This window comes from Odocoileus virginianus, chromosome 27 (genome assembly GCF_023699985.2).
Source record: "Odocoileus virginianus isolate 20LAN1187 ecotype Illinois chromosome 27, Ovbor_1.2, whole genome shotgun sequence".
Taxonomy (NCBI): domain Eukaryota; kingdom Metazoa; phylum Chordata; class Mammalia; order Artiodactyla; family Cervidae; genus Odocoileus; species Odocoileus virginianus.
Window position 1 is genome coordinate 17,788,730 of NC_069700.1, and position 22,579 is coordinate 17,811,308.

Consider the following 22,579-nt stretch of genomic DNA (forward strand, 5'->3'; position numbering starts at 1 on the left):
TTTTTCAGATTTTTGGCATCTTAGTTTAATTAAAGAGAAACTTTAAAAAAAATTAATATTGAAGTAATAGTTGATTAACAATGTTGTGATAGTTTCAGCTGTACAGCAACGTAACTCAATGATACATATCAAAGAGAGACTTTAATCTTTTACCTCAGATGGACTGGGAGTTATCACCAGTGATTACTGGGTAATAGTTTCCTCAGTGGTTAATCTTGTGCCCCTTTGATCCTCGTGTGGAGGAGAGTGGGCTGGGCCAAGGAGGGAGGTGCGGTGGGGGGTTTGGAAGTTAGGTCTTCTTGGCACATCCTGCCATTATTAGAAGTTTTCTCAGCTTAAGGGAAAGTGAAACTTACATATCCCTGGACTCATGGAGAGCTTTCCTTAATCACATAACTATTTACACAGGCTTGACAGGTAACAGCCAGGCACATTGCTGCCAGGCTGGTTCACAGGATCATTCCTTTTTCTCCCCAGTCTCCCTGATGCTTAGCTCTAAATCAACCCTTTCATACCATAAAACACAAGGTATGTATATAATCAAGACTTTTTAATTATAGTTACTATTAATGATCAAGCTTAGAAGACTTTGATATTAGAGACATAAATAATCTGACACAGATAAAGTATATGTACAATTATCAGTAAATAAGCTAACATTTATAATGCAAGCAGTCTCTTGGGACTATGAATCAGCACACATGTAGCTTATTCTTATATCCATCTAACAATCATTGACTGTTGGCCATGAGCCAAGCACTGTCTAGGCTTTGATGAAAATAACAGTAATTATGACAGGTGTCATGCATGGAGTATTTCAACTAGGGAGCACACCCATGCTTCGTGGCCGTACTTTCTACTGACCTTTCATTATGTAGCCTTGACTGATTGAATCATGGACCACATAATGATTGAACTCCTCTCCGGCCCCTCTCTCTTTCTGAGTCAAGCTGAACACAAAAAGTTCAAATCCTCAATCCCATTGGCACGTGATTGGCCTTTCTGTTTTGCTGACTCACCATCTCATTAGAATAAACTCTCAGGTTCAGTCCAGTGAGCTCAGCAGGACTAACACAACACTCTTAATACTTAGGAAATTCTAAGGGTTTAGGTTATTTCCCAGGAGATTAGACAAAGGCCAGACCTCTTACTACACAGTTTGAAAAACAATATCAAGGGGAAAGGACTAGGGTGCAGTTGGATTTGGGCTACTACCAGAATAGAAAGATCAGAGCAGCCAAAGGATGGTAGGGAAAATAGTGGACAGGCCAGAGAAATAGGGAGAGCCAATTCAGTATGGACTCTTGAGGTAGCAAAAGGAGTTTGTGTTTTCTTCTAACTATAATTGGAAACTATTATTGTAAACAAGGAAGTAACAGAACAATTTCTGTTAATTCCCTGGTGGTCCAGTGATTAGGTTTCTGCATTTTCACTGCTGAAGATGAGTTCAGTTTGAGGTGGGTAAAATAAGATCACTGCAGGGTGAGGCAAAAAAGAAAGAAAGAAAGAAAAGAAAGAATTTCCTTTTAAAAGAGAAAAATAGAAAAATTTGAAGATGTTATACTAGTGAACTTGATGTTAGAGAAATGGGTAGCCTCCAGAAGCTAGTGCTGGGCACACTGCTCCAGAACATAGCACCTTGGCATATAGAATATCTTAAGATGAAGAAGTCTAAGAAAATTGCAGGAGGAAGGCACCTGCCTCTCACCTTTTCTTCCCTGAAAGCAGAAATATAAATTCCACATATGAAAGGTAACTTCCCTGTACCAGGTAGCAAGAAGATGTCTTTATCACCAAGGGGAAGGCTATATAAACAAACCTGTTATTTCTTCACAATTTACTTCACAATTGACCCTTACCCTGAGCCCCTTTGTCTCATCAATTCCTCACTATTGTTTCTTTGCCTAAAATGGATTGAAACTTCCTGCTCTGGCCACTTCTTCAGGTCTTCAATCTCTTGTGAGATCTCTCAAGTAACACATGTAAACATTCAATAAATTTGTATGCTTTTCTCCTGTTAATTTGTCTTTGTCAGTTTAATTTTCACAGCCAGGGATCCTCAGAGAGTTGATTTTTATTTTTTATTAAAAAATTTTTTTATTGATGTGTATTTGCTGTACAATATTATATAAGTTACAGGTGTAGAATATAGTGAGTCACAATTTGTAAAGGTTATAGTATATTTAGTTATTGTTAACTATTGTGAACTACTATATCCTTGTAGTTTATACGTAATAGTATTCCCCTACCCCTATATTGCACCTCCTTGAAGGTTGTTTTTTAATAAGATACCACTGCACTTCTAGGAACAAGTTTCTACAATGGGTACTTATTGCTAAGTAACAAATCATCCTAAATGTTACTGGCCTAAAATAACACTCAGTTGTTATTATTCATATGTCGAGGTGTCAGCTGAGTGTAGCTAATCTAGTCCTCAACTCAGCTGGGCTTTTCTGCTTGAAGCTGCTGTGGCTAAGCAGCTCAGCTTCTCATGACAAGTCTATGAGTTGGCTGGGACAACTATTCCACTTGTCTCCTATCCTAAGACTAAATGGCTGATCAAAGCAGTTTCTTCTTATGACAGTCAGTTCCTTATGGTGTTCAAGAGTGAATGGCGGGGACTTCCCTGGAGGTCCAGTGGTTAAGACTCTGCACTGTCAATGCAAGGGGAGAGAGTTCAATCCTTGGTTGGGGAACTGAGATTCCACATGCCGTGGCCAAAAGATAAAAGGAAAAAAAAAAGGTGAATGGAAACAGGCAAGGCACCTCAAGAGGTCTTGGAATAGACATGTTGTCAATTTCTACATGCCACTGCTTAAAGTAAATCACATGGTCAAATGCAAAAGTAAGAGGTGGGGAAATATACTTTGCCATGATGAGACCATACCAAAGATGAGGATTCCGGGAGGATTGGAAGGACTGAGGTTAGTAATTCAATCTTTCACACCACTGTTCAAGATCCACCAAATTTCTATATCTTCCTCAAAACCTTCTAGTAGTATTTCCATCCCCAGTGCTCCTCCTATCTCTAGACATGGGCTGGTATTTCATACCCTTTTAGATAACTTCCACTCAAAAGTCATCCTAGTCTAGAAATTAAGGAATATGATTCCAGACTTTTCAAAGTTGGAAGGGACTCTAAAGGTTATAATGCCCCAAATATGTTTAGATCTGAAGGAAAATGCAGACTCTGATTGAGGAAGAAAGAGAGAAACAAGCCTAGCAGAGGCTATAGTGTTCTTCACTTAAACATCTCACAGACACCAACATCAGACAAGACCATTCTGTGCTTGTGATGGAGAGAGACAAAAACAAATCCACTCTATGATCTTGTCAGCACAGGCAAAAACAAAACAAGGACACGAAGCAAGCCACAAAATTGACCATACACCTCCCTCTTTCGGCTAACTGCAGTAATTGCTACATCTTTACCAACTGCAATTTATTTATTTAATTTTGGCTCCACTGCCAGGCTTGTGGGATTCTGATTCATCAACCAGGGATGAAACCTGGGCACCTGCAATGGAAGCTCAGAGTCCTAATCACTAAACTGCCAGGAAATTCCCACCAATTGCAATTTTCGCCCACTCTGTTCCTTTACTTTCTAATAAAAATTATTGGAATATTCACTCCTACAACAGCCCACTGCTTTCTGACAGCTTTCATCCAGAACAAACCCTTCTTTCCTTGAACCTCCCCCAAATCCAACACAGTCCTAAATCCTGTAATATCTAGTGCACCTGCTCTCACTGATACACTCCTTACCTCCCAGCCCCACATGGTGTGTGGAATCCACACTACTGTAACAAGAACCAACAAATCCAATTTCATTCAACTACAGGTGGGATTTGGCTGTGGCCTTCAACATGGTCACAGGCAAGCCAGGCCCCACTATCAGCCTCCAGCACTCACTCCCATCCACATCAAATTTGGCCCCAGACTTTCAGTTCCTCAGATACAGCAAAATCTCTCAATGTCTAAAGCCAAGAGGAACTTCCCACAGATTTCTCAGAACAAAAATTGAAACAAAAAGCATTCTTTGTTCATGATGTATCTATAATTTTTCAGTAATCAAGTATTCACAGAAGGGAACAGTCACTCCATTGTGCATTTCATGCTCACATTCCATCCTCTTTCCTACATCTTTAAGTCAAATCTTAATGGGTAATTTTCCAAAGAAATTCATACAAGAACTTGGAGAATTCTGGTGTTCCCTCCATTGTTCTATAAACAAGGCTTTGTATTTCTCCCCCTCCCCCCACCACCTCTCTTTTCATAAGAGAGTAGCATGGAAGGCCTTGTATTTCTTATAAAACCTCTCTGTGAAAACTTCAAAGTAAGATCAGACCAATAATGAATTCATGATTGTTGGTTGGTTGCTTAGTCACTAAGTTGTGTCCAACTCTCTACAACTCAAAGGACTGTAGCCCATCAGGCTTCTCTGTCCATGGGATTTCCCAGGCAAGAATACTGGAGTGGGTTGCCATTTCCTTCTCCAGGGGATCTTCCCGAACCAGCGATTGAATCCACGTCTCCTGCATCGGCAGGTGGATTCTTTGCTGCTGAGCCACCAGGAAAGCCCTGATGAATTCATAGCCTGCTTCTAACATTCTAAACTCTGTGTTTTCATGTTTTCTATAGCCTGTCCTCCAGAGGGCTAATGTAGCCCTTCTTTGGAGGACTTTATCCCACCAAGTAACAGAAAGAGAGGGTCAGTGGGGGGATTCTGGGAACTACTCAGAGTGGCTCCTGTAACCCCAACTTCTTCCTTATATCCTCTTATTTATCCCTTGCACAATCCAATCTCACTTTATTGGCTCCCATACATTCCCTTCCTGAGTCTCTTCTTTGTTCTAGGAACCCTGTTTCAAAAGTATTTCCAGGAATATGACTCAGAGATGTCACCCCTCAACCAGTCCTCAGACTCTTGCTTCAGGGGGACACGTTTAACCTCACTCTACCCCAGGAATGCTGCCCTTCTACACAAAAATCCATCACACCTTCCTCAGGCTTCTTCAGTTCCTTTCTACTCACTCTTTACATACACAAATCTGTTGTGCTATAATGCACATAATTTTTTTCTTATAGTTTTATTGAGCTCTAAGTCACAGAGCACTGTATATGTTTTAGGTGTACAGCATAATGATTTGACTTAAATACATCAGGAAATGATCACCAAGATAAATTTAGTGAACATCCATCATCTCATACAAATACAAAATAAAAGAAAAAGGAAAAAAGTTTTCTTTCCCTGTAATGAAAACTGTTAAGACTGACTTTATTTACAACTTTCATATGCAGCATACAGCAGTATTAATTATATTGATCATGTTGTACCTCATATCCCTAGTGCTTATTTATCTTAAAACTGGAAGTTTGTACCTTTTGATAACCTTCATTCAATTCCCCCTACGCCCTACCTTTCCACTTCTGGTAACCACAAATCTATCTCTTTTTCTATGAGTTGGTTCATTTGTTTGTTCTGAAGCATAACTGACCTACAACCTAACAAGCATGTTAGTCCAAGCTGCATAACATAGTGAGTCAATATTTCTGTACATTACAAAGTGATCAGTACACAATGCACATGAACTTAATACAGGCTTAATAAATGGGGGAATTGTGTCAGCATTATAATGTCAACATATCATTAGATCACATCTAATTATTACTAGCATGCCAATAGTGTGTGCCCTGAGAAAAAGTGGCTGGCCACAAAGTTCATGACAAGCCACAGGATATGGTGCTATGCATCACGTGCCTGTTTCCCCCAGCCCTTTGTCTTAGCTCAATTTAGCCACATGCGAAAGACTTAAGCCCAAGACCCTGAGCCAGAACCATCACCCAGGACATCTCCACAGTTCGTGCAGAGCCAGCAGCTGCCTCTTCACCTGTAGCGTCCTTGTAAAGAACAGGATAAAGCTCCTGTGGGCCAGCAGCAGCCAGGAGAAACCTGGTCCCAGTCCAGATCTAAATCAGAATCTGTTTTTAATAAGACCCTCCAGTGGAGCATATGCTCGCTTAAGTTAGAGAAGCGCTGCTCTGGGAGGGATGGGAATGGGGAGGGGTTGTAATAGCACTAATAAATTATCTGAGATGTTTGACTATGGAAACTGTACTTAGAGGCTGTTAAAGGGGTGGGGAGAATCTGTGATGGGAACACAGAAAATCAAACAAAGGAAATAAGATCAATCATGTAACTCCCTCCCTTCCCCATCTCCCCTAAGCACACACAAAAAAATTGCACAGGAAAATAAAAGTAATTACATACAAAACTTGGTTTCATAAAAATATAGCCACATAACCATGGTATAGGAAACATTGAACAAAAATGGCATACTTCTATTGGTGATCTAAAAGAATGGTGTTAGTCAGGGTTCTCCAGAGAAACAGGACCAATAGGATACATATTAAAGAAGGTTTATTAAGAAGGATAGGTTTATGTAATTATAAAGGCAAAGAAGTCCCACAATCTGCCCTTTGTAACCTGGAGGTCCAGAAAAACTGGTGGTGTAGTTCTGGTCCAAACATGAAGACCTGAGAAGCAGGGGAGAGAGTGATGTAAGTCCAGGCAGAGTCCAAATGCTAGAGAACCGGAAGTGCCAACATCTGAGGGCAGGACCTGGAAGTTTCAGATCAGACAAAGAGCAAATTCGCCCTTCCTGCATCTTTTTGTTCTATTTAGGCCCTCAAAGGACTGGATGATACATACCCACCTGCATTAGTGAGAGCAATTTCCTCATTTACTAATGCAAATACTTATCTCTTCTGGCAATATCCTTACAAACATAGCCAGAAATAACACTTTACCAGGTACCTTGTAGTCCTTAGCCCAATCAAGGTAACACATGAAATCAACCATCACAAGAACTAAATCATCACTGACCATACTAGAGCATCAAAAAGTAATATCTAAAAATTAATTCATCAAGAAATAGCAACATAAATTGTTCCTCTTGAGAATGAATACCTAGATAAATACCAGATAAGGCAACAAAACATTTGAAAAGGCTGTTTCTAGGGAATGAGGACCCATACGGTGAGACTGGTGATTTTCTTATAAGCTCTTTATACTATTGTTTAAAAAAAACAAAAAAAAGCTTTGTATGGATGACCTTGACGGAATAGAAACTGACTGTTTCTTTTTTAAAAAAATGCTAGTGGTTACCTCAGTAAAATGCAGTTGGAGGTCAAGACAAGGGTGAGAGTAATCACTGGCTCCGACTAGTTTATAATATCGGGAAATTTGAATGGCGTGTGACGAAAAGCGGAGTGGGGTGGGGAGAAGCCCTTCTATTTTTGCATTCAATTTGCTCTTATACAGAGCACATCACATTCTTCAGCCCAAATGGTTTCATGTCTAAGAGAAAAAATTTATGTGTCTAGTCTCCAGAACAGCAGGAAATTGCTCATAGCAGCCCCACATAACAAAGGCACCCCACAAACAATGGGAGTCATGACAGGTGGGGGCATTTAGAATCTCTGTTCGCTGATGGAGCCTGGAAAATTCAGAGATCCTGTCCAGTGTTGTTGGTTTCTGTTGAAATGACTCAGATATTATCCAACCGGAATCTTGGCTGCCACATAATAGCTTGAGTTCTATTAGCTGTCTATTTCCTGGCTCCTTTCCTTCAGTCTAGCTCTCTTAGGTGAAAATAAGTTCTTCCCCCTCCCCTCTTCCCAAATTATTATTAGATATTTTGACAATGCAGAGCAAAGGAAAGAAGTCTAATCAGAATGAATTAAGGAGAGGAAACTCATCAGTGATATTTGTGAAAGTTAAGCACAAACGAAAGCTGAAAATGAGGCGGGTACATCTCAAACTAGGAAAGCCAAGGACTGGTTGGTGTGATTTAAGCTGCAAATTCTACTTCAGTCTATATGCTGATAAGAAATCAGAGAGTATGAACTCGAAGAGCTCAGTTTAGGAGGGGAAGAGAGACTTGGAAACAAAAGACAAAAATAAATGCATGTGCATCTCAGAGTAGGATTCAGGTCACGTTCATGCCAGCAAAGAGGGATCAGGAAGTTGTCCATGTCACAGGATAAACCTGGCCCATCTTCCTGGAGAATCGATTTCAGCTGGAGGGGGTAAAGTCTAGTCAGAGTCACATTTCTTTTGAAATTTCACATTTAATGCAGTAAAATGTTTTAATTTACCTTAAATGTTATGATAACACTGAAGACTTTAGAAGTGTTTCTCACGTGAGCTAGCCAATGCTGGGAGACTAGGGAGAAAAGGCAAAGAGAAAGGAAGCAGGAAGGCCACTAGATCTTATAGCATTTTCTTGACCAGATTAAGGTGCTTGAACTGGATACTGGGGTCACTAAGCAGACATGCAGACATTTTTAAGCAAAATGACAAGATCAGATTTGTATTTGAGAAAATTCATTCTCCTGGCACTCGGGCATATCCACTGAAGGAAATATCTTTTTCTTTTCTTTTCTCTTTTTTGAGCAGTTCTCTTTTGTTGGTCTTGATCACAGGCTCAATTAAAAGGAAAAGAACAAATGAGTGGTGAAGGGTTTTTGCCACAAATATAATACAGAGCTGATGTTTTCAATTTTTAAAAAATTCACACATATTGATTTTTTTAAAAAAAAGCACCACTCTGTCAAAAAAAAAGGCAATTACTTGAAAAGTTTACTTCCAGAATATATTAAAATATATAAATATGAAAAATGACCAACCTCACTATCATATTAATGCATAATAAAGTAATAATTTGGTCAGTTTCATCCAGCCCATTAGTGATGAGGAGGAAGAACAGACCTCAGTGCTGGTGAGAAGGACATTTCCACTGATGGTGTGATTGGATTGACATTTCAGGAAGAAGCTTTGACAGTATGTTCATACCCTTTGGCCTAATGATGGTATTTCTTGGAATTCAGCAGAAAGTGTATCAGTAAGTTAACAAAGATGTGGACAAAGACTTGTGTATAAACTGCACTATTTATAATAGGCAAAAAACCCAAGATGTGCCATGATCTCAGGAATTATAGGAACCTTCAATATGATATAATATAGCTATTAACAGTGTTGCAAATTACATAAAAGCGTTAGTTAGTCGCTCAGTCATGTCTGACTCTTTGTGACCCAATGGACTGTAGCCTGCCAGGCTCCTCTGTCCATGTGATTCTCCAGGCAAGAATACTGGAGTGGGTAGCCATTCCCTTTTCCAAGGCATCTTCCCAACTCAGGGAACGAACCCTGATCTCTGGCACTGCAAGCAAATTCTTTATGGTCTGAGCCACCAGGGAAGCCCAAATTATATAAAAGTATATCAAATTATAGAAAGCAACAGTTCTATCACTGGAGGCTATCATTACTTGTTGACATTATGAGTGATTTCTACCTTTAAAAATACATATCTTTAAAATGTTTTCTATGACAATAAGGGGTTTAACCCAAAACAGGGAGTTGTAGGCCTCATAAATTGCTTTTAGGGAGGTAGCTTTGCAGAGAGGCAACTCTGGGCCCTGAAAACTGAATCATACCCATGCATTCTCAGCCTATCTTTAGTTTTCAGCTCATATAAATAATAATAGAATAACAACTTCCCCTCTTCTAAATCCCTATTATATGCTAAGCACTTAACATACTTAATCTCATTTAATCTTTGCAACACTACTCCAAAGAAGGTATTATTAACAATATTTCCATTTTAGAGATTAAAAAAGTCAGGATTGGAGATGGCCCAAGGCTTTGCATCTTATTTTAGTGTTTTCTTAAATCCTCTTTCTTTTTCACTCTGTCCCCTTCTGTAAAGATTATCAATGCATATCCTAATTTCTAAGCTGAAGACCACAAATCCATAGACCCTTCTCCCCTCTGGAACTTTTTTTTCCCCCAAAGTAAATACATCAGGGATGAGGAGGGAGTGTGTGTTGGGGTGGAAGGGTGCGGGGAGGCAGGCTTTCCTGAGAGTACTTCCCCCTTCCTTCTCCTTTAACTTTTGCCAATGGGGCCACAACCAGCTTTCTCATTTGGTAGCAGAAGCTTGATGGTGCCTTTTCCTCCAATATCAGAGGTCAGTATCTGGGATTATTCTCACCCCCTGAGAGAGCCAGCAGCCAGAGTCATTTTCTCTTTGCTGGGCTCCTTCCTCCCTAGTCCCAGGCCCCCTACTCCTCAAGCCCTTTAGCTCTCTTCAGCTCCCCTTTCTTGTTCTGTCTCCTCCAGCCTTTCTTCTTTCCTGCTCCTGCTTATTTCCCTGGTCTCCATCTCTGCCTCCATCACTGTATCTTTATTATCATTGCTACAAGCAGATGTCAAATTATTGTGTTTGAAAAAAAAGATTTTTTTGACACAGTGGCTCCAAGACTTGTCTATTTATAATACATGAAACCGTTAATGGGTACTATGCATCACAATTGCCTTCTCCTAAGACTCTCTTGGGCGCTTAGGGCCCATTTTGCTGTTTTGGACAGACATGACTGGCTAACCTGTGTGGTTAGGTACTACCTAACCTGGGTGGTAGGTGGATGTGTGCTGACGGCAGCCTGGACTGAAAGTCTACCCATAGCAGAAGGAGAGGAGGAAGCTTAATGTGCAAATGATGCTTTCCAAGTTGAAAAGAACTGCTGGGAGGATGCAGGAGCACGGTGTCTCAACAACCACTAGTTATTGCCTATTCTTTCATCTCTCCTAGGCTGAAGTTCCCAACAAACTCAAGCCCACCAGCATCTTGCTGCCCAGAAAGGTTGGAGATGGCAGTCTTTCCAAACTCCTGCCTCCCGGGGTGTCTGCTTATTTTCATTCTCCTCCAGCTGCCCAAGTTGGATTCTGGTAGGTCCGGAAACCATCAGATTTGTTCTCCAAATCCCTTTTAGGCTGGAAGGGGTTGGCAGGCCTAGACTAGGAGATAAGTAGGAAGAGGGTTTGAGCTGAGTAGAGAGGGAGCCGCAAATTATCTTTCTGGGTGGAATTTGTTTCAATGATGTCCTGTCTTTTTCTCTCAATTATAGGATAATTTCTAGCCTACAAGCTTGAAATTTCTCAGTAATTGTAAGCAATCCCATTTGGCTGTCCTTAGCGACTTCCCCAAGGGCCCAGATGGACTCCCTGAAGCTGTAGTGGGAGAGTGCCCTTCATTGGGATCCTTGTCTGTATCAGTCCTCAACTCCCACCTCCACATTCCGTCCGACTCTCTTGGTGTTTTGGCAGCTCGCTTTGACGTGATCGGACCCCCGGAGCCCATCCTGGCGATGGTGGGTGAAGATGCAGAGCTGCCCTGTCGCCTCTCCCCCAACGTGAGCGCGGAGGGCATGGAGCTGCGCTGGTTCCGGGAGAAGGTCTCGCCCGCGGTGTTCGTGAGCCGAGAAGGGCGAGAGCAGGAGGGAGAGGAGATGGCTGAGTACCGGGGAAGAGTGTCGCTGGTGGAGGACCACATCGCCGAGGGCAGCGTCGCTGTGAGGCTCCAGGAGGTCAAAGCCTCTGATGATGGGGAGTACCGATGCTTTTTCAGGCAGGACGAAAACTACGAAGAGGCCACCGTGCATCTGAAGGTGGCTGGTGAGTGGATGGGTCTTGACCTTCTCCAGTGACTCCATGCGAGATAATATTTTCCTGTGGCTCTGTTACTTTGGAAACCATCAGACTTGTTCCCCAAATCCGTTTTAGGCTGGAAGGGGTTGGCAGGCCTAGAGTAGGAGATTAGTGGGAAGAGGGTTTGAGCTGAGTAGACAGGGAGCAGCGAGTGATTTTTCTTCTTGGAACTTTGTTTCCACGATGTCCTGCTTTTTTCTCTCAATTGTAAGATAATCATTTCCCCATGTTAATTAAATAAGTGTAAGAAGTAATGACTGTATAACATTGTCTTCTATTAGTGCATCACAATTTGCTTGGTCAAAGCCCAAAATTGAGCATTTAAGTTGTGTCTGCTATTCACCATTTACAGTAAGGCTGTAGTGAGCAACCCCAATGCTTACTTGGTGGCTTAGTACCCAAAGATTGATTTTGTGAGATTGTAGAACATAGTGGCTTGTTAAGGGTCTTGACCTACCTACAAAAGTTTTGGTTTTGTTTCTTTTTTGCTTCAAGCCAGAATTCAGAGTGAAACTATAAGGAAATGGTAAACACTCAGAAACAAAGTACATTTTGAAGTCTGATTTTCCCACCTGGCACCAAGCAAGTTTCTTTCTGAGCTATATTTCCTACCGTAAAACTTGCCGAACAAGATTTTGCAAGAATGAAAAAAAAAAAAAAAAAATCAATATAGGAACTTCCCTGGCGGTCTAGCACTTCCAATGCAGGGGGCATTGGTCAGGGAACTAAGATCCCTCATGCCTGGAATATGAGAAACTGCTTTGTGAATTTTAAAAGCATTATATATTTGTAAAATATTACTGTGCAATGTATATTGCTTTTTATGCATATATTCAAATAAAGATGAAGTTTGAAAAATACCTGGGTGAAATGCAGGTCCCTGTTTCATAACAGGGTGTCCCACATGGTAGCATCATATATAATTCATCTTTCCTTTTTAAGGAAGTTTCTTAAAGACTGGTTATAAAGCCCTAGAGATTTGATAGCATAAAACTGTCATTGTTACCTTTTACGAATGATAGACACCTTTGAGAATCTGCTGAAAATGGTGGCCCTTTTCATGAAAAGAATACTAATTCTCACATATATACATAATATATGGAATATGACTTGGAATATGACTCTAAGCCAATAGTTGTTTCATCTCTGATAAGATATCTTCTTTTATGGAAACCTCAGTTCCTTTGTGTAGTAAAACATGGAGATGGGTCCCTTTCATTTCCAGTTCCTTTAGGCTTCTTTTTCTCAAACTATATAGCCCTATGGTTATAAGGCTCCCAGAGGGTGTCCATTAAAGGAGTAAGGCGAAAAATAAATAAATAAATAAATAAATAATAAAGGAGTAAGGCGCCTTCTTTCTCCATAGCTCTGGGCTCTGATCCTCACATCAGTATGGAAGTTCAAGACAGTGGAGAGATCCAGCTGGAATGTACCTCAGTGGGATGGTACCCAGAGCCCCAAGTACAGTGGCGAACTCACAAGGGAGAAGAGTTTCCATCCATGTCAGAGTCCAGGAATCCTGATGAAGAAGGTTTGTTTACTGTGAGAGCTTCAGTGATCATCAGGGACACCTCCATGAAGAATGTGTCCTGCTGTATCCGGAACCTCCTTCTTGGCCAGGAGAAAGAAGTAGAGATTTCCATACCAGGTCAGTAAAACAGGTGCTAGGTTCCTTTTTGACACAGTTTCAGGGCAACATCACATGGGACATCTGCCCAGCCACAACCTCCTGGCAGACTTGTCTATTTTCCTCACCTTAAACTTTCCCCACCTAAACTCCTGCCTGCTGAGCCCCACCAACTTCACTAGAGATTCTGAAGGCATAAGTTTTATACATAGATCTCACAGACATTCCAGATTTTTCATCTTAGAAGATGTATCTTAGATAGGAAAGTCTTCCAGATTTTCTTAGGAGATATATCTCGGAAAACCTTTGTCTCTGAAGGGTGTGGTCTTCCTGATTCAAAGCCTTCTGGATCTAGCAAAATTAGCTCTCCTCTTTCCATCCTTACCTCCCCCTCCTCCCTATCCCATGCTAGAGCTCTAAGTTTCCAGAGTCTTCACACTCTACCTCTGGTTCCTTCAGGAACTTTCCTTATTCTTGGGTCATTGAGTCCCCTTCTGTTGCACACAGAAGTGATATTTCCCCTTCCTTATTTACTTCCTTCATCCCCTTGGCTCCCATCCTGCATTGATGGCTAAGGAGAAATTTCCATGATAACATGAATTGGTCTATTATATTCTTTATTCCACAGGTCCTGTCCCTAAATGACTCTTCTTCATCTTCATTCCTCTTTTTCTCTGCTGTCTCTTACCTAAGACCAAAATTTATTTGAAAACCTCAGAGTGGTATTGGAGGGACTCTCTTGCCATGGGAGGAATGTGAGAGGTCCAGATCATCCTCTCTTCCAGCCCCCTTTGGAATCAGGAGAGGAGCTAGATTTGCTCTGAGTTTCTCAACAGATGTCCTTCTTGGGGATTTTGTTCTAGCCTCCTTCTTCCCAAGGCTGACTCCCTGGATGGTGGCTGTGGCTGTCATCTTGGTGGTCCTAGGACTTCTCACAATTGGGTCCATATTTTTCACTTGGAGACTATACAAGGAAAGATCCAGACAGAGGAGGAATGAACTCAGCTCTAAAGGTAAGTCATAGAATCCCAGTTTACTTGTCATGAGTGCTTCCACATGAGGTCGAACCCAAGTCCTTTAGGATGACTGCCAATGGGAAGATAATTGATTCCAGAATTCTAAAAATCAGAGGGGATTATAAAGCTCCTGAATTTAGTGGCATCCAATATGAAGAATAACAGAGGTTTGGGTATAAGATGAGTCAAAAGCAATTCTAATTGAGATAATAGACCTGATGTTTATTCATTATTAACCTTCAGACTCTATCCTTACTTTTAACTTGGTTTCTCAGTAATGATTAAAGATCTGATACCAAGTGAGTAGGAACTTCCTGCATATTTCTTAGAAAACAAAACAAAATCCTTGTTCTTCATTTGCTGATAATGCCTCAATAATCAGGTAGTCATGAATTAAACGGTTTCTCCATTATCTGTTTCTCACACCTGTTTTGTCCCCCCCCCCCCCACACACACACACCCAGGCTAGAAGGTCATTAAGGTATTTCTGTTTGTTTTCCAGAGAAACTCCTGGAAGAGCTCAGTAAGTTCTATGTTCTTGTTCTTTTTTCATCCACAAAGTTGTCTCTCTCTTATTATAAACATGTCAATAACACTCTTTCCCCCTCCCCCATCCTCTCTCACTACAGAATGGAAAAAGGCTACATTGCATGCAGGTCAGTGACTCTCAATATCTTAAGGGCTCTGAGGTGCTACCCTGCGGGTATTCAAAGTCCTCCAATACTTAGAAATAAAAACCACTAATATATAGAGGGGAAAGGTGATGGCAAATGGCCTCAACATTATCCTTGAGGCACATAAAGGGCCCCTGGAAGATGGCTAGAAGGCAAGCCCCCTCTGACAGGGTCCCATGGGGTACTGGGGACAGTCAGTTGATACATCACCCTATGGCTGTGGATGGAAGAGGGGAAAAGAGACAGCTGAGCAGGCCAAGCAATTCCCTTCCTGAGAAGACCTGTCAACTGCTAGAGCAGGTCTCTACTTCTTCAGAGAAGAAAGGATGGTTCTTTCAACCATCAGTGACATTCACTGATATTCAGACTCACTTTCTTTCTACCTCTAGTGGACGTGACTCTGGATCCAGATACTGCCCACCCCCACCTCTTTCTGTATGAAGATTCAAAATCTGTCCGACTGGAAGATTCACGTCAGAAACTTCCTGAGAAACCAGAGAGATTTGACTCCTGGCCCTGTGTGATGGGTCGTGAGGCCTTCACCTCGGGGAGACATTACTGGGAGGTGGAGGTGGGAGACAGGACGGACTGGGCAGTTGGGGTGTGTAGGGAGAATGTGACGAAGAAAGGATTTGACCCCATGACTCCCGAGAATGGGTTCTGGGCTGTGGAGCTGTATGGAAATGGGTACTGGGCTCTCACCCCACTGCGGACCCCTCTCCCACTGGCTGGACCCCCCCGCCGGGTTGGGGTCTTCCTTGACTATGAATCAGGAGACATCTTCTTCTACAACATGACTGATGGATCTCATATCTATACTTTCTCCAAGGCCTCTTTCTCTGGTCCCCTCCGGCCCTTCTTCTGCTTGTGGTCCTGTGGTAAAAAGCCCCTGACTATCTGCCCAGTCACTCATGGGCTTGAGGGAGTCACAGTAGTTGCTGATGCCAAGGACATTTCGAAGGAGATCCCACTGTCCCCCATGGGGGAGGACTCTGCCTCCGGGGATATAGAAACCCTCCATTCTAAACTAATCCCTCTCCAGCCCAGCCAAGGGGTGCCTTAAGAAATGCTCCAGCTCAGCTCTTTCCCTCTACTCTAACCCCCTCTTCCACCACTCCCAGGGCTTCATCTGCCAGCTTTACTCAGCCCCTGTTTCTTCCTGTTGGGTAGGGATTAATTAATCTTGAGAAGGTTGTGTTGCTGCTGATAGAGTGTGAGGAATAGGCCCTTCCTAATCTGTTTCTGTAACAATAGTTAAGGGGCAGGGAGGTGACTCAAACTGCTTCTTATGGTCTCCCATCCCAGAGGCCAAATCTTCTAGAGAGGGAATTGCAGTTCGGGATCGAGATGGAGTTAGGTCGGCATGGGGTTATGACAGAAACATCTTGGTGTCCAGGATAGGGGTTATGGAGGAATAGGTTTTAAGGAAGCAGAAAACCCAAAGGGTTCTGGGAAGGGAAAACCGGTGGCTGAAATCCCATAAAGGAACTTGGAGGGGACATCATGATAGAGGAAAATGAGGTGAACTCAGGCCAGCAATGGACATCTGACTTGTCCCTAGAGTTATAGGGCCCACACTTCAGATTTTCTAAGTCATTCCTACAGGGTGGATCTGAGCAATGGGAAGGGGAGTAAAGAAGGTGAGGAGGTCAGATAGAATGAGAGAGGAGAGAATTTTAAACAAAATGCAAAGGGGCTCTTTCCAACCTCACTTTGCTGATTCCACAAGTTGCTGGTTCTCTTCTTCCTTTTGATCTAGAATCTCTCCACTTTAGAGGCATTTTGAGGCGTCATCTTTCAGTGATATCACCACTTTATTGGCCATTGTCTCATGGCCAGTGGCCATGTCTCACCAACATGTGGTTTAAAACTGCTCAACCACACCTTTAATTAGGTTTAACCACCATCCACTTCCATACTGAGCCACGAATCACTCTCTCCCCACCCAGCTTTCCTACTTGCTGCTTCTCAGTGTACCCCGAAAGTTGTGTCATTGTGCTCAGCACAGCTAGATTGATTGCACTTGTTTGTATTTGCATTTTCCTGTATATGTGTGTCTTGTCCAGGCTCCCACCTTCCATTTCCATTGGGTTTTCCAGGATCAATGTCACCCATGGTCTTAACCTAATAAATAAGTCTGTCTGATTGTTGAAAACAGCTTCTGCACCTCCCTTTCTTTCTTTCTTTTTTTTTTTTTGCACCTCCCTTTCTTTATCCAACAAATGGAACTGACACAAAACAGAGAGAAGAAACCTGTATGGAAATGCAGTGGGTCAAAGCACTGTGGTTCTGTTTATCCAAGACCCATCCCCAGACCTGATGGCAGTAGGCTCACTAGGACAGACAGCACAGGGCCTCCTGTCCCAGGAAGGGCCAGCTACTTACAAAAAGGCCACAGTGCCAGCGGCTACCCGCCCTTAGCCTCTAGAGGAAATATTTGGTGATGCCTCGTAACTGGAAAAACAAATAAACTTGGGTGATCCTCCTTTCCTTGCCCCTTCCTCAAGCTGTATTCACCCTACCCTACATTGGACTCCTGAGAGAAGACCACCATTTACCTCTGCTTTCAAAGTATTCATTTATGCTCAAATTCTACTTTTAGAAAGTAAAAGATTTTTTAAAAGTCCAAACTTCTTTAAAAAATACATGAGAATCTTAAGTAGTTGTTTTGCCAGTTTAATGTACAATGTGTATCCTGAAATGTATATATAAAATCTCACCCTAAATAAATGGGGCTGCCACAGGAACCCCTCTCTGAGAATAGAAAGAAAAATAGTCAGAGGTTTCAATTAGCTCTGCAACTGCCCTCCCCTTCCTATTTCCTCATGGTCTTCAAGGAAAATGGTTACCAAACACCGTACTGAGCTGGCAGTAGATTCTGAACTTATGTGATAAGCCTTGCAGCTCCCTTTCCATCTGGCACCAGATACCAGTGCCTGGATGAGGAAATAAACAGTCTTGGTAGCTCTGGCTTTATTTTCAAATCTTCCGAAAGAGAAGAAAGGTGGCCTTGCTGATGCTTCGTCAAAGACTGTCTTAATGACCTGAAGCAGAATCAGTGATGCTGTGGTTTCAGAAGGTCCAGAAAGGCCTCTTCCACCACTGCAAATAATTAACTGTAGTATTTCCAAGGCCTGACTTTCTTTTTAAACCAGAAACTAAAACCTTTCACCCCACAGCTAAAGACCAGCCTTTAAAATGCAAATACTCCTGAAATAATAGTAACAGGACTTCATTTCACACACCAAAACCCAACTCTGGCCATCACATGTTTGAAAGGGCCTGCCTCTCTTTAAAAGAGATTCAGATATTCACATTAAGAGAAAAATAACTGTGCAACTCCTATCATCACTAATCAACAACAGCTCTTCCGTGCCATCTCTCTGCATATCCCTATTCATCTGCTCCTTCTGCCTCCAAACAACATTCAGGTCTCCTGAAATTGCCCTCTGGAAAACTCCGAGTCGACTCTCAACTATACGTGCCTTTACTCTTGCCACTCTAAAATTTTAAATGCCACTTTAAAATTTAAAATGGAAATAGTCTTTTTCCTTGAATACACATGAAAGTTAATTTTAAAAAGAAAAAATGATCCCAAATCTCACTCAAATATAACCGATACCAATATTTGGGTTCATCCTCTCCTTTAAAAAATAAAAAGAATCTGTATTGTTTAGTTCAAAGGACTTAAACTAAATACTTTTTGAGGAGTGTTTCAAACTAGTTGGAAAGTCTTTGAGGTTCAGCTTTGCCGGACATAAACACAGATGTACGAAAATCTTACGAATTAAGGGAAGATAGAGTGACAACCTTGTAGAAAGAGAAAGGCAGAACTGGTTTTAGTTTGATGCCTCCTTTTTGAGAGCAGCATAACATCCATTCAGAAAAGTCCACAAATCCTCAGGGTACAGCTAGAAAATTCAGATCAAGAAGCAAGACACTGGGACCCTCTTACATAGGTCTCGAGGGTCTAGCGGACAGAAAGAAAAGGAGGGAGAAGTTAATGAGCACCCGAGGGCTGGGTCCCAGCAAGCACCAAACTGAATAGCGTAAGCCTTCCCAGGAGCAGGTCAGTTTAAGTAAGGCAATTTCAGTAATATGGGTGCCATTATATAAACAAGAATTCTGTCGAGAGTGGAGAGAAATTTCCCTTACTCTTGGGTACCCAGCCCAGCGCCGCCCCTCCGGCTGCAGCCTGGAATCGAATCCGCGTTCATTCAGAAGACACTGCCCGGCGGCCCCCTCAACCCGGCACTTGACTCCGTGTTTCCACTCGGGGTCGGCGTCCGGGGCCGTACGTAAACTGGTGGTCGCCTTTTTTAATTGAAAAATTTCCGCATCCTCCGAAAAAGGGAAAAAAAAAAAAAAGACTATCGTTCATGTAGACATTGAAATGAAATTTGAGGGCAGCTTGAACACAGCGAGTCAGGATGGCCGAGCGGTCTAAGGCGCTGCGTTCAGGTCGCAGTCTCCCCTGGAGGCGTGGGTTCGAATCCCACTCCTGACATTGCATACGTTTTTGAATCGGTCAAACGGTTGTATCACCAGCCTGCCCCCACGTTCACCCTGTAGGCTAATATGTTTTTCCTTTTTTCCTAAATTATCCAAAATAAAAAACAGTTTTAAATATTAAAGAAAAGAAATTAGCCAAGTTCTAAAATGAAAGCACTTTGTACCCAGGACACAAGTTAAGATCCAATCATTTTAACCTCCTTTCCCTGTCTCTAGCTGTCTGTCCCTCTCTCCTTTACATTCAAGGAGTTGAATAAAAGTTACTCCTTTCACTGATGTCTACAGGGCCATTCTTTTGTTTTATTTATTTATAGATTCCTTTTTAATTGCCTTTCTTCAATTTTAATTCTCATCTCCCACTCCCCCTTAAGAAATCATTGGAAAGATCATCCTTTTCTTTTTTGCTGTGTGTTTTTGTAGAACACATTTTTGGTTTCACTAGATACATTTTTAATTTACATAAATGCCCCTGTGTCATATATCTCATTCTATTTTTACTTCGTCCCTTTTGGCCACAGTTTTTTAGCCTATGTTGTGCATACACCTAGATCATATCTAGAACAATTACTTTCAGTTACTGTGGGAGACCAGGGTTTGATCCTTGGGTCGGAAGGATCCGACCCCATAGAGAACCTCAGCAGCCCAGCTAGAGGCCCCACTCAATGCATAACTTTTAAACTCAAGTTCCACCCATACTGCTTTGGTAACATATGATCTTTGAAACATCTGAACTGTATCAGCTGTCCAATCAAGTCCACCTGTGGTTTTCATGATGCCATAAATACTGAGGATGCCTATGGTCATCTCCAGACAAAGAAGAATTTCAAGATCTGCACACTCTATTCTCTTACTGCTTCCACTTACCCAATCTGAGCATCCTCTTCCTCACCACACACTGTCCCCTTTGCCTGGAGCACCTCTTCTACTCCTCTCTTTGAGAAGGTAACAGGCAGGAAGGCCAGGGGTCTCCAAAAGGAGGAGATGGCCTGAAAGTGTCAGATTTTTTTTCTCTTAAAATTCTGCATTGCCACGACGACACTGGTTCCACCTGAACTTAACTTTTCTCAGACTTTGAGTTAACCAAAGCGTTTTTCTTATGGAAATGTTTTTCTTAAGCTATGTTAATGAAACTATGCATTTGCTATGGAATTTGCCTTTCTTTAAAATGGTTCCACCTAAGACTAACTTTTTTTCTTCTTTTCTCAAACCTTGGGCTGATAATAGCTCAACAAACCAGTATTCATATCAATTGTTTTATGGCTGGGGGATGACACACCTCATGCCATCCTATCTCAAAAATGCATATTGTGGGAGAGGGGCCCGGTGAAACTCAGCCCTGAGGTGTCTCTCTTATCTGATCAATAGCTTCCTAACAGACAAAAAATTTGCGGCTAAAGACTAGCAGAGGGGCACTCTTTCTGCCCCCTTCTGATGTCTATGTCAGAAGCTTTCTCTATCTCTTTTATACTTTAATAAAACTTTATTACACAAAAGCTCTGAGCAATCAAGCCTCATCATTGGCCCCAGATTGAATTCCTCTCCTCTGGAGGCCAAGAATCCCCACATCTTTCACGGCTCAAAAACAACCTTTCATCTCTAGCCCACTTTCTTGTCTGGATCTCGCCTACATCTCCTCCGTGCTCAGTCTGGCTATCACTCCTTCTAGGAAGTCTTTCCCCACCTCCTATCTCCACTCAGTCTGAGCTGAGTATCAAAGTGTGGTCTACTGTACCCTCCACTTCAATGGGGTTATATCTCACTATACTGTAATTGCCATTGAACTGTTTGATTCACCCTTCCATCAGCCTCCTTAGGACAGAACTCATGACCAAAGTGAGATTAGCATGGTGCCTGCCACATGATAAGCACTGAGTAGATAAACAAGTATTTAATTGTAAATCATTTCCACTGTATACGTAAATCGCTTTCACGATGGATACATGGAGAGTTAGACTTTAGAAGAGATGGCTAAATTCTTCACCTGGAATATTCCATAGCTTCCGTAGCCAGTAACACTATCTCAACGGTACATATCAGGCAATCTATTGAGGGTCACTTGGCTGGAAGCATCCTCATAAAGTTATTCATGGAGCCTGATGGAGCAGAAGGGTGAAGGTTAAGGCAGATTTGGTAACAGAATTAAGGAGTGATCTAGTGTGGACATCTCTACCATGACCCAGCTGGCCTTACCATTTGAGGTCTGTAATCTGGGCCTGGGAAAAAGGCTTTGTTGTGCAGAATATAGAAGCATATGAAAAAGAGGGTCTGTCTCTTGATGAAATAAAATTTGTATATTAAAGTAGGGCAGAAAAATTAAACATAAAATTCTCTTTGTGTGTTTGTTTGGCCCTCCTCCCTCCTTAATGTGCAGTGTGCACATTAACCAGAGCACCTCAAAGATGGAAGTGACTGCTCCACCATAAAGATCATTTTTTCCCTCTTTCTTTTACCCTCTTTCCTTTTCTTAAAAGAATAGCATTCTTTACCAGTTTTGTAGGGAATATGGTAACTGTATGCTTGCTTTGTATGTGCTTCTATGGACTAGGTATAACCTTCGTGAACTTCACATAAAATATCAGCATGTCATGTTGATGTACTATCCTTTGTCTCAAAAATGCATAAGACTGTTCGTTCAACTTCTAACAAGTAGAACAGTTGTCAGAGTTTTCTGAGGATCTGTCTCCTGGTTCTAATCCTCAGTTTAGCTCAAATAAAATTCCCTTTTTTATCTTCTTAAGTTGATTATTTATTGAATTTTCATTGACACTTCCATTGCTCTGTGATGTCTATAAGGAAAAGTGGGGAATTAACCTGCAGAGTGAGTGGAGGAAGTCTCCATGAATGTGGAATTGTTTTCTGAACTATTCTTCAAAGTGTTGGGACATTTTGTTTCTGCAGATAGAACAGAAGATCATATTTCAACTGTTGACCATCTACACAAAATCATGTGCTCTGAAGTCAGGTTGGTGAGACTTTCTGGGCCAGGTGGTAGAAGGGTTGGTCTTGGGAGATGAGCAAGTGGGTAACAGTTACAATGAACTTCCTTTCCCTGATCTTGAGTTTCTATATAAAGGGGCCAAATTATGAGCAAGACTCTAGACTTCTTTTCCACTTCTCATATTTCCTTCCTCTCTCTTATAGAGTTTGGAAGAAGGCACCCTAGACCCTCCTGGACTGCTTCTTCAAGTCAGCCTGAAGAACT

At 41.9% G+C, this 22,579-nt stretch overlaps 1 protein-coding gene and 1 non-coding gene across 2 annotated transcripts; both read left to right on the forward strand.

The window, feature by feature from the left end:
• Positions 1 to 10,676: 10,676 nt before the first annotated feature.
• Positions 10,677 to 16,986, forward strand: BTN1A1 (butyrophilin subfamily 1 member A1). Its single transcript, XM_070456932.1, has 7 exons — positions 10,677 to 10,789; positions 11,168 to 11,515; positions 12,915 to 13,196; positions 14,039 to 14,188; positions 14,694 to 14,714; positions 14,821 to 14,847; positions 15,255 to 16,986. The coding sequence occupies exons 1-7, from the start codon at positions 10,711 to 10,713 to the stop codon at positions 15,926 to 15,928; spliced, it is 1,581 nt and encodes a 526-aa protein (XP_070313033.1). The 5' UTR covers positions 10,677 to 10,710; the 3' UTR covers positions 15,929 to 16,986.
• Positions 16,987 to 19,289: 2,303 nt separating this feature from the next.
• TRNAL-CAG (transfer RNA leucine (anticodon CAG)) lies at positions 19,290 to 19,372 on the forward strand. Its single transcript has one exon. It is a non-coding gene; the product is annotated as a tRNA-Leu (tRNA).
• The last annotated feature ends 3,207 nt before the right edge of the window (positions 19,373 to 22,579 follow it).